This window comes from Eubalaena glacialis, chromosome 18 (genome assembly GCF_028564815.1).
Source record: "Eubalaena glacialis isolate mEubGla1 chromosome 18, mEubGla1.1.hap2.+ XY, whole genome shotgun sequence".
NCBI lineage: Eukaryota > Metazoa > Chordata > Mammalia > Artiodactyla > Balaenidae > Eubalaena > Eubalaena glacialis.
In genome coordinates, this window is record NC_083733.1 from 6,004,703 (window position 1) to 6,017,551 (window position 12,849).

At 40.2% G+C, this 12,849-nt stretch overlaps 1 protein-coding gene across 1 annotated transcript in view; it reads right to left on the minus strand.

The window, feature by feature from the left end:
• Nucleotides 1-12,849, minus strand: part of CDH13 (cadherin 13) — a 1,030,117-nt gene that overhangs the window by 795,707 nt on the left and 221,561 nt on the right. The window contains exon 2 of the mRNA XM_061172291.1: nt 9,564-9,675. Within this exon, the coding sequence (XP_061028274.1) occupies nt 9,564-9,675 (112 nt within the window). The remainder of the gene's footprint in view (nt 1-9,563; nt 9,676-12,849) is intronic.

A 12,849-nucleotide genomic window follows, 5' to 3' on the forward strand; every position in this document is an offset into this window, starting at 1 on the left:
TTATTTCTATCATGGCTGTCTCTCTCTTTCCATAAAAAATGAAAGCTCTAACACAAAAGGCATCTTTTTTTATCTGGTTCAAAGTTTTATCCCTTGTACCTAGTACAGGGTCTGTCATAAGGGATGTGTGACCATTCTGTGATTCTTAAATAATTGACTAAACAAATGGGACTCCATGTATGTCATTTCCTTTCCTAGCTCCTATTTCTATCTCCAGAAAGAGAATGCAAATTTGGTTAAGTACAAAAAGTGCCTAGGGATATTCTGACTGGCAAGTGTTTGCACCTCTTGCCCTTTTGTTTTCAAGCCAACAAAAATTTCCATGAAAATTAAGATAAAAAAGCACAGACAGAGGGCATCACAATTATTAGAATGTGTGTGGATTTGATCTGTTACAGGATAATAAGATCTTCTGCCTTCTCAAACTATTTAAAGCTACGCTTAATCTTGCCCAATTTATGTTTTGGTGTTGTACTCATTAAGCAGCCCAGTTCATGTGGTTCTAATACCTTAAATTCAGAGATGCTCCTGTAACATCTGTATGTTCCTGTATTCTTAACCCTTTGAAGAAAAACAGAAATAAGAGATTTATACCAGCTCCAGAACCATGTGAGTGAAGACACTCAACAAGTTGAAGAGTGAGGCCATATGGCAGCACGTAGAATTTGACAGTCTTAATTAAGCAATCTGCTCACCAGCATCACCAGTGAGAAACCTGGCATGATGGCTGTCATCTGCTGCCACCTAAGAGACGTTTCCAACGTGCGTGTGTGCTACGTTCTAAAAATTCTCTTGCACGGACCACAGCCTGCAGTCGTAGAATGTTAGTACTGAAAAGGACCTTAGCAACAGAGTAAAACACCCTCATGGTGGACTCTCTTGCTTTTGCCAGCCCAAATCTTCCTGGACACCTTGACTGGTTCAGGGGTAGGTACATGACCCAAGCTGGACCCAGAGAGTTAGCCATGGGGTGTTCGCTGGGACACTTGGAAAAAGAGATGCTCTGGGTTGTTACGCTGGAAGAATAAAAGGCTGGGACTTCTGGTGGCCATCCTGGAGGAAACCCCTCTGAGAGTGAGGGGTACCAACACTATATAAAGCAGAGCTGAAGAATTATGTGTGATATTGATGATATCATTAGAGCATCTAGATCCACATGTTCTTAAAGCCAGCTCAAACCTTGAAATTTTCAATCGTGTGAGCTGATAATTTTATATAGTTTTGCTAAAGCCCGTTGGAGTTGGGTTACTTTGGATTACAACCAAAAGAGCCCTAATATACCCTCATTACACAAATGGGGAAACAGAGGTCCAGAGAGGAAAAGGGTCATACAAGTCAGTGTTTGAGCTGGGATAAACTCCAGGGATGCTGCATCTCTTTTAGAAAACTTGTCTTCTAGATGTCTTCCCCAGTCTAGACCCTTGGAGTTCTCCGGGGCTCTGCTCTTACCCTTATTTCACATTCCGGTGCTTCTTAATCATGCTGCCTTCTCCCCTGCCCATCTCTCCTTTGATATGCCTCCCAACCATCCCCATCTCAGAACTTCTGAAAAGGCTCCATGCCAGCCTGAGCCTTCCCAGCTCTTCTCTCGTATCCGTGTCCTATTCTGAACTTCCAGAAAGCCAGCCACACTGTCTGATCGCATGGCTCCCCTTTTCATATATTCCCCATATTGACAAGCACTAAACGTAGATTTCAAAGTCTCAGTCAGCGCCAGCCGTCCCATGCCCTTCAATATCTTAGCGCCATCCTCTTCTTCCTTTACCACCAATAACAACCACTGTCAATAACAGCAGTGGTATGATAAAAACAACATGTGTGTTTGGTCTTTTGTGGTGAATCATTCGACCCACACACCTGTCTCAGGAGCAAGTGTGACTTCATGGAGGTGAATGTAGATGCCTATAAGGGACAGGCAGAATAAAGGAGGAAGTTGATCGGATGACAGGAAGACAGTAGAGATTGGAGAACCACAGGGAAGGCCTCAGCTACTGTTATTGCTACACTACTTCCAGCAGCTAATATTTTAGTGCTTACGATAGACCAGCCACTTTTCAGAGCCCTTTACATAGATGAACATTTAATCCTCAGAACAACCTATTGAGGTTGCTACCATTATGATTCTTTTTCCAAATGAGGAAACTGAGGCACAGGGAGGTTACCCACTGCAACACAACTTGCCCAAGTTACTTAGCTGATACTGGGCTAACCTTGGATTTAGACTCAGGCAGCCTGCCTCTAGGATCTATATTCTAGAGGTCCAGTACTGCCAGAAGTTATGAATTTTTAAAAGTGAAATTCTCAATGTTGACAACGAACTTCTTTCATTTAACACTTCAGACTCCTACACTGAGCAGCCAAACAGGACATATCTGTGGGACAAATTTAGTCCAAGAGCTGACAGTGTGACTCCTCTGGTCTATTTATTTCTTTCATTCCACTGATAAGAAAACTTATGCCAAGAGAGCTCCACCGCATCTACATTCCTCTTCTCCTAAGGCCCTCCCACTCTGTTACCTCTTATGTTTCCCAATCTTCAAAGTACAACTTAGGACCCAAGTCTAATGGAAGGATCTCTAAGCATTTTACCATATCCCTCCCTAATGCGTATATGTGTTCTTTTTATTCTGCAGTTATTTTATTATATCACTTTACCTTTATGAAATGAGGTAGTTAATATAATGCATTTATGAGTACCCTAGTTAATATTAATTGATTACTCAACTGTTACAGATATGTTGGTGGCGGGGTGGGAGGCAAACCTGTAAAAATATTACATTTCTATAGGACTCTGTTTAAATATAGGAAAAATCAATGTAAATAGGAGTCTACATTCTGATCCAAAGTATAATCACCTTCATAATGATGGAGTGAATTAAGTGACACCAGAGTGATTTTCCTTGGCATATCACAACAGTTTAAACCAAATATACCACTTGAAACTCCAACCTATTCAGATCTATGTAGACTGTAGTACAGGTCACGCTAAATAATTTCACTAATCAGTTAATCAACCTCCCAACCTGAGAGTTAATACAAGTTAGTAGTACAGAGGACAACGAGAAAATGGAAAGGAAATTATCTTCGTTTTTTATTTATTAAGTCACTAAAACTGAAAACAAAAGCAAAAGAACTTAGGAAGTCCTCAAGGATAGAGAATACATACAGACAAAATCCCGAGTCAGCCTGAACTCAGGAAACAGGAATTTCTCCACCTGCCAGGTTGGAAAGTTCATCCATTTATTACCACCCAAATGAAATCTTTTCAGCAGGGTCAAAAGGGCCTTTGTTTTGACATTTAATTCACTAGCAATGTATTTCCTGCGTTAGGATGCAAAACACCTCTCACATTGCTTTTTCATTAATTGGCTTCATTTTTCAAGTTCCCTGTTTGATTTATAGTCAATTAAAAACACCCTCAAAAGCCATGACTCATGTATGTTAAGTACAAATATGATTTATGCAACACCATGGACTCCATGGATGACTTGGCTACTAACCAAGGTCGGTATCAAGGTGGCATGACCAAGAAGTGTCTTGGTGAAAGGAACTCATGGGGGAGGGCAGAAAGCAAGGAGCGCAGGGTCATGGACAAACTGGCACTGGATCCATCCAAAACAGGAAAAAGAGGTACTTTTTCTATATTTTTCTGTATTATAGAGGAAGAATGAACTTGTCTATGAACAGAAAAAACATAATGCAGTAGAAATTCTCTATTTCACCCAGGTTGATGAAAGTAGATGGGAAAATTAAGTGGCAAATTTCCTTGATAGGTCACCACCAACATCAACAACAGCTACAAGACACAAGACCAGAGAACTCTGGATAAGAGCCAGAGCACTGGAATCCCGGATTCAAATTTTGATGCCACCAATTATAAGCAATACAACCATGGATGAAGTGCCTCACCTAGCCCAGCCTTAGTATCCTCACCTGTAAAATGGGCACATGAGGGTATTTTCCCCCTAAGGCCTATTATGAGGTTCAAGGGGACTCTCCACACTTAGAGAGCACACAGTAAATATCGGCTATGAAGGCCACAGATGCCACATTCGTCAGCACTAGGGGTGCCTTTAAAAATTCCCAACATCTGCCTCTAATGTGTGCACACTTGTTACATTTTCTAGAAATTCTCTTTCTTTCTGTCAGTATATGCATACAGCCCTTCATGAGGAAATCTCTTGAGTTATCCCTCCTCTCCAGGGAAATGAACACACTGAAACTTTAGAAGAATATCAGAAAAGTCAAGAGATTAAGTAACATCAACCTAATGCCTTAAATCAGTGATTTCCCACCAAAATGAGGTAAACAAAAACACTTGGTGCATTTTTTACAAAGCAAAATTTACTGAAATTAAAAGACTGCCTTCTCTTTTGTAGTTGGTCCTTACTCCTGCTTCGTTTGTTTTTTGATACTAATGACCTTTTAAAAGAAAAGTCTGGCCACAGTAAATGGAAGTATTCTCACTCTATCTCATTTATTAGCTTGCTTTTTTTTTCTTTTTTCATATTCAGACTTAGAAAAATGTTTAAAAGTACACTCTTATCAATCCAAGATTTTTAAAAAATTCTACTGGCCCATGAAGTTCAAATCCTAGATCACTGATTCAGATTTTTTTTTTTAATCTCTTCAGATTTTAATGTCCATGATTTGTCTTCTAAAAAGTCAGGTTTAGATGGCCATTATAAGGATACCAAACCTATCTAAGACCTCTGAATAATAGTAATAATAACAACAACAATGGCAATAATAACAGCAATAGCAATAATGATAGTAATAATAATAACAGCTTCCATTTATTCATAACTATGTTCTAAGCATTTTTCCATCAATTACTGCATCAACTCTAGAAGTAAAGACTGTAATTATCCTTCTTAGAGAGATGAGGTAATTAAAACTTACAGGATTCAGGTAACTCACTCTTGGTCACGTAGCTAACATGACTGTGTCATATGTTTGAACTCTAGTCAATGTGAGTTTTAAACTATATGACCTTAACCTCAATACTATAATCATCGGGCGGGTACAACTAGAGCCCATCCTTAGTAGAATTATCAAAAGGTCCCTCCCTGGGTGTTGCAAGAGGGGGCAGGGAAGAAGCTGATTCTACTCAGTGGGAAGCATCCCCTGACAAGAAAAGCAGGATGTAGTCACAGGTACATGACCTTGCTGTCCTGCTTGAATGACCAACTTCGTCCTTATCCCCATGTAGGCCCAAGTTACTCAGAGACAGTTGCCTCCTTTGTGGTCCGGTTCTGTCTCTTTTGGGAGTCTCTTTTTGACTGGGGTCACTTTGCTTTGTTAGGATCTGTGTAGAGATGGTGAACTTACACCAATACTCATGTTCCTCTACATTGCTCAGCTTCTTTTGCAGTTAGCTTGGCTATGTGACTAGGTCTGGCTAAGAGTGTAAGCAGAAATGACACATGTCCCTTTTGAGCTCAAGTGGTTAAACATCTGTGGTGCCTTCCCCACCCTTTTTCTCACCCCCCTATTCTCCAGCTCGGTGACTTAAGAGTGACTCAAAGGCCTAAGATGGCAGGACCAAGTTGGAAGTAGCTTGGGTCCTCAAGTTCCTGCATGGAGGGCAGCTACTTGGAGGAGAGCTACCCAGGAAAGCAGGCAACCTGCATCCACATGACCTGAATGAGAAATCAACTCTTATAGTGTTAGGTCACTGGGGTTGTTTCATAACAAGCCTATTTTGACTAATGAGGCTTCTTTATTAAAAGTGTAATTACACAGGTTGTATTTTAGGTGAACTCAGGTGCGGCAATTTCTCTCTGTGTATCTGTGTTTGTGTGTGTATAGTCCAAGAGGAGTGATCCATGAAGGATGAACAAGGGGGCTGAAAAGCACTGACCTGATAGTGGTTGGGTGGCCAATAAGATGTCCTTTCTGGACACTGGAGGTTGGAGACATCTCTCCCTATAGAGGCTGGAGGATCATGAGCATGGTTTCCCTTAGTGAACAAGATGATCACAGATCCCTCCATAATGCCAGGAAGGTCTGTCTGAGCTGATATGGCAGGGCAGAATATTCTGTTCTATAATTTTTCAGGACACAAGATAGTCAGGGGCTTATCACTTGGTCTTTTTCCATATCAGATGGGTGGCTGGTCAGTTTTCCAGGCCAGATATTCTTCTGGAGCCTGGGTGTCAGCTGGGAGGCTGTAAACAGGGTCACTATCCAAATATCGTGGTATCAAGATAGCGGCTACCAGAACTGCATGATTTTCACGTTGCAGGAGAAGCAACCCCATCAACCAATTTAAGAGAATTTGGGGTGTTGGAAACCTCTAGGGACCTCCTGCAACAAACCCCTCACAAATTCCTCCTGGAGTCCGAAGGCCTTGAGTGGATATCTCCTTTCTGAGTTTCTGCCTTCTAAACTGTCTTCCCCTTTCTTCTTGTACTTCTCATTGAAAATGACAATAAACATCCTCCCAGCTCACCTTTTAAGACTGAGATGAAGCCAGGAAACTTTTGTCCAAGTTATCTTGAGTTGGGGGTTTTGCATCATGCTGTGAAAGCTACAATGATAAAGCTCCCCTGGTTACATTAGAAGAAATAGTGGGATGCCATGTTTTGATCCTAGAAGCTTGTTGAAAATGGCCCTTTAAAGACGAAAGCAAGTCTAGTTAGTGGAAAGGAGAGTAGAATAAAGAGTTATTTGGATGTGAAGAAAATAAAAGGCTTTAGAACAACTGAGGGAAAGATGTATCAGAGTGAACAGTGAATAAAATATTAGGGAAATAAAAGGAGTGGAGGTGACCATTAGTAACAGTTAAAGCAGAAAAAGATAAGTCATTGAGAATTGAGGGGAAAGATGAAAAAGGATAAAAGGAAATATTACCGTCTGAACAAAAAGAGCAGGAAGCCATGGACAGAATAAACATTCCCTGTAACGCATGCTAAAAGCTAACACAGAATTGGTTGAATATAAGTCTGGGGTATGAGCAGATATACTATGTCTGTAGGGCAGAGACAACATTTTCAGACAAGTTTATAAAATGGTGAAAAGCGTAGACATAAATTGATTGATTGTGCTGTACTTTACACTTTCTGCAAGACAAAAATTCACAATGATTGGAAGCCAAATCTCTTAAATATTGCAAAGATAAAGGAAAAATGGAAAGTGTAACTGCCATAGGAGGAGTCCAAGGTAATGTTACTAACCTGGTTTCTTTTAGCCTCTGTTATTACCTAGATCATCAGCTTATATTTACACATCACTGAACTATCCCTAACCATTTTCTGGATCTTGGTAGTGGCCTCAAATATCTAAGTATTTTTAAACATTCTGGTTCTGCTTGATTCTTTCCAGTTTTCATCCAGATGTTAGCCTTGTGACAATATGGCCTTCATTCTGAGAGGTCACACCACTCATTGGTTTCTTGGCTAATCACATTTTTCAGAGATAGAAAGGTCTTGTGTTGGACCATAAAGAAATGCATGAAAGAAACTGAGAATGAGAGGGGAGGGAGGGAGGGAGACTTAAAATGTTAGTTGGTTAGGGGGAAAAGTCCGTTCAAAATTTTGTGCTTTTTATTTCCTCTTCCATGTGAAATAGAGCAAAATACATTGCTACTGCTTCTGGAAATCCAGATTTCCCAAACAGTATTCAATAGACATTCTCAAGTCTGTGAAAACTTTCTTCTTCATTTAGGCACAATTAACCTTATTCTCAGGGTTATTCTCACGACAACCTATGTTCACTGCTTTGAGATGAACTGAAACGTATCAAACCAAATCTGCTCTTTGTATTTTTTTCCCTAGTAATATACATGGACCCACAGTTTCACTGAGAAGGGGGCTAATCAGATTTTGCTGACCCAACAATTCACATACAAATTCACATATAAATTTTTAAATATCCTCAATCCCTATATCACTGACTTTTCCTGAACGTGCTATCATTGATAATCAACCCAGTTCCATTTAGCATTTACTAGCTTACACAGAATCAACAACCATAACCCACTAAATTACTTAGGGGATTAAAAAAAAAAAAAAACTAAACAGACACACACAAAACTGTGATATTGGAATGTACAGGATGGTCTAGTTTAAATGAAAAAGGTCCCCCAAAGTATGATTGTTTCCAGCTTCTCAGAGGTGAATTAAAAGCTGTTTGGTGTCGTGAAGATTACAGAAGTAATCACATTTATGGGCCTGCTTTGCATACCAACTCTATTAATAATTTCCATACTCAGGGTGGCTTCACATTTCCACACATGTTAATATAGATGCCATTTGGGAATTGCTTGGAGAAAAAGAGAAAAGAAAGAGAGAAGGAGAAGAGAGGAGATGATGCAGACGAGAGGAGATTAGAGCCAGAAAAATGGTGTCTTAAACCAAGTTCCGTTTAAAATATAGTGATTCTGATAAATAGAAGAATCAAAAGACAAATGAGAGTTCGTGATGGCCTGACCCAGGAGTCACACTCAGGGATCAAATTAACATGAAATCACATACTGGAATTCACTTATTGTGCCAGTCGTGCACCTTGTCATTATAGACTCTAATTATTGAAATGATTTCATAGGCGTAATTGCATCAAGATGTGCATGGGCTTCACCTTGGAGGGCTCCCTTGATGCTCAACATTGTATCTTCATTATTGTGTTCCTTTCAACTCTTAAAATGTGCTCCAGCCTCACAGAACAATCCAATCGAACAGGCTGAGTTTTCTTTTCCCCCTTTTCTTTAAACATGCCAGCCACATAGCACGGGAATGAAGGAATATGTTTATCCTGAAAGGCAAACCTGGGACCATAAGGGCAAATGTACAGTTGTCTTCCCTAAAGGGACCATAGAGCATCTGACCAAATTAAACCATTGTTTTTATATCCTTCATTCCCAAATGTTAAAGAATGCTGCTCAAGAGCCTACAATTAAAAGCTTAGTTGTCTACCATCAATTTTAAATTCATTGTGCTAAAACTAAGCTTGTTATGCATTTAGCAATGCACTCCATGCCCTCATAAAGATAAAACAATATAACACTGGCATTAAAAATAGGAAGAGATTATAACCACAGATCTGAGCAGAGCATATTTTGAGGAAATTAATTGGATTTGGGGGGATTTGAGTTTAGAATAGCCAGTAGAGGTTTCAAATCTTCCAGAAAACTGTCTTATTAGCATTAAGAATAAGAGTTTAAATTCCTATGCCTGAAAATTCCCAGAAGCTAACATCCTGCTCTCACCATTATTTTGATCCAATGCTATGTATGAGGTAGTACAGCAATCCATAGGAAGGCAATGGTCTGTTCTCAGGATCTGCCCAGAGGAAATGGATTTCATACATTGGAGGCTTGGTGGTCCCCTTTCCTGGGAACAGTCAGGAAACGCTTATCGGTGATAAAATACTAAAAAGAGACACACACCACTCTATTCACCTCTAAGCTGACAAAGCCCTAATTCAAGACCTTCCACCCTGGGTCAAGCAGTGACATAAGAAAAACGATCAGAAAATACTTAGTTTAGGGAATACTGTATCCTGAGTCATATTCTTAGACATCGGTGAATAGGCCAAAAGCATCGTCAAGTGACATTGCTTACAGTTTAGAATCGCCTGGTCCTCGATGAATTCAGCTGGCTGATTGATATGGAACAATTTCTGCTGAAATCCAGGAGTGCAGTCCAAATCTTCTGCAGATGTTAGCAGCAGCACCTGAGAAAAACGAAGCCATCAATATTTTAACAGCGGCTTATACGTTTGCCCTGCTAACTTTTACCAAATCTGTGACTTTTAGAAATGAGCTGAGGTTTTAATTTCATTTCCCAAATTAAGAGGTAAGTTGATACCTCTCCTGTGGCTGCCAACCATTCGTTTTGGCAATGAGATTTGGAAAACACGCAAATGGGAACAGCTGCTGCAGTTTCCATTAAGTTGTAGTTAAAGAAATAACTTCCTCAGATTTTTACACCTGCTAAGAATCTCACCATGGTTTCCACGTGTGAAATTTCATTACAGAAACTGTCAATTTCATATGATGCCTGAGCTAAAACCAACTTCACTTTCATAGATGCAAAGGAACACTGTCATCGACAAAGAGGAGGAAAACGGAACTATTCCATTGGAAGTTACTTCTAACAAGAATCCAGGGCCCCGTAGACCTTCACAGTCCCATATGGTGGTCATGAGCCACAGGTGACTACTGAGCACTTGAAATGTAGCTGGGCTGAAACCGTCAGTAGAAAAATACATGTTGGATTTTGAAGACTAAATACCGAAAAGAAAAATAAAGTAAAATATATAATTAATAATTTTTATAGGATTACAGGTTGAAATGCTATTTTACAGATTGGACTAAATAGATTCACTATTAAAATAAATTTTACCCCTTTCTTTTGACTTTAGTATGTTTGGTTACTAGGAAATTTAAATTTTACAATTGCTTCTGAAGGCTCAGCTTTGTCTTTGCAAATCTTTGGGGCACTTCATCCAGAAGTCAAAAATTTAGTTTATATGTTTTGGAACATAAAAGTTATGTGAAAACACTCTTGGACAAGGGGTAATGAAGTAAGGTAAGAAATAGTCATAGGCTTAATAGGCAAAGACTATAAGCAGTGTGAAGGTAGAGATTACCTCTTTTTCCCCATTTTTTATACCGAGCACTTACCACATATACTGGCACAGAGAAGACGCTCCATAATACTTACAATACAATGATTGCTAATATTTTTCAGCCTTCGCTATATGGCAAGCACTGTCCTAAGTTTGTTGTATGCATTATCTTCTTCAATCTCCACAACAGCGCTGTGATGTACTTAGCATGTTATAAGACACATTTTACTGACAAGGGGCCTGACGTTCTAGAGAGGCTAACAATCTTGCCCCGAATCACACGGTTAGGATGAGTGGAGCCAGGATCTGAATCCGGGTTTAAGTGTTCTCTGATTTTGACAGAGCTCCGCCTACACCCTTCAGGCAGGACTTAGTATTTTTTTGCCTGGGACATTTCTCTGAAACCTGTGGGAGGCTGCTTTATCTGAGTATGGCGCCAGCAGGCAGTGTTTGGAAATTCACACCCCCAAGACCATCACCATAACTGATGAAAACTGCTGTGTGAATACCCCAGCCCTCAGGTGAGATAACGCAGAGGCAAGTGTTCTGTCTCCCACTTGGACTTAAGCAACAGTTGTCCACGGTGGTATCTGGCTTGATAACTCACCGTCCATTAGCTGCCTTCTCTTCTTTGGCTCATTTACTCATCCCCTGTTGGTATTTTTCTGACATCACCCTCCAAATAAAACTATTTTGCACTCAAGTCTTTGACTCAGTGTCTGCTTATTGGGAAACTAAACTTTGATACTAGAATGCAAACTTTTTTTTTTTTAACTTTTTATTTTGTATTTGAGTCTAGTTGATTAATGTTGTGATAGTTTCAGGTGCACAGCAAAGTGACTCAGCCATACCAGAATGCAAACTGTTAACCACTGCGCACAGGCTGTTGAAGAAAACTCATTATCATCCCCACCGGTGATCTCAAAGGAGTGTACAAAAGGTTGGAAGCTGTGGAACCAGGGCTTCTCTCTAAATACCAGCCCTCTGAAATGCACTGAACCCAAGGAACAAGAGCAAGAATCAATCTCCCAAGGTTCACCATGTGGCCGGCCTGAGAAACATCAGAGGAACTGAAATAGGAGAGTCATCACCCTGACCGACATCATCCTTCTAAAATCAAAGGGGGGAAGGATGCCATAGTCGCATATCTGAGCAATTCTGTGTGTAAAACTTTCCCTTGCCTTGAGAGCAGGCTCTGAGTAGATCACGTCTAAGGCAATCATAACGCTGACAGCCCAAGTGGTGCACACAGAAAATGCAGATTCAGGACTCAGAATCATTTGCTGGCAATTATGCAAGCAGAAAATCTATAACTGGCCAACGTTAATTCAGTTAAACATCTAGTGGTCAAGGGTCGCCTCCAGGCACCTTATGCCTACAATTATACGTTAACCTTATAATCAGCTAATTCTTCCCTCAAATCCCAGACCAGTAAACCAGTCATTCCCGAGGAACTAAGGCAGACGACATTTCTCCAGGGATCCTGAGCTAAGAATCCAGGATTGACCGAGAGTACAGGTGAGTGGAATTCCTGGTGCGTATCTCTCTGTGGCTTAGTCTCTGTCCTGGCCTCTTGGCAGGTTCTACTTAGGATTCCTCTGGAATCATAAAGGAAAAATAAACCGTTTCCAACTGCAGATGCTCAGGGAGGGTGAGAGTGGTGGGACAACTCCCAGAGGCTCAAGGTTTTTTTTTTTTTGTGCAAATTCTTGGGTCACTTCATCCACCAGGCAAAATTCAGGTTAAAGGCTTTGTAATATGAACACACAGCACTCTCCTGGGAAAGTGTGACTTAGCGAGGTAAGAACTAGTCAAATAATTCATTCACTCTCTCCTCCTTGTGTCCATTCATTCACTTATTCCCAAACATTTATTAAACTCCTGGGATTCAGTGAGCACTTTGCTAGGTGTTGTCCTGGAGCTTATGGAGAAGCCCTATAACACAATCATTAAAAGCATGAATTCCAGAGTTGTTTGACTTCGTTCATTCTTGGCTCTGCCCTTTACTGACTGTGCTATTTGGTATTTTTTTCCCCAGCCACTCTGGTCTCAGTTTTCTCATGTAGAGAAATATGGAAAACAAGATGTGCATTGAGAGTGGCCATGTGGGTTCAATGGAATGATACATATAAAGCAATTAGAATAGTGCTGCACAGGATAAGCAGTCAAGAGTGTTAACTGTTATTATGGACTATAAAAGGTGAGAGGCATTAACAAATCATAATTAATTAATTGATTAACTAAAATTAAAATTTAACTTGAAAGGAAATCATGGCT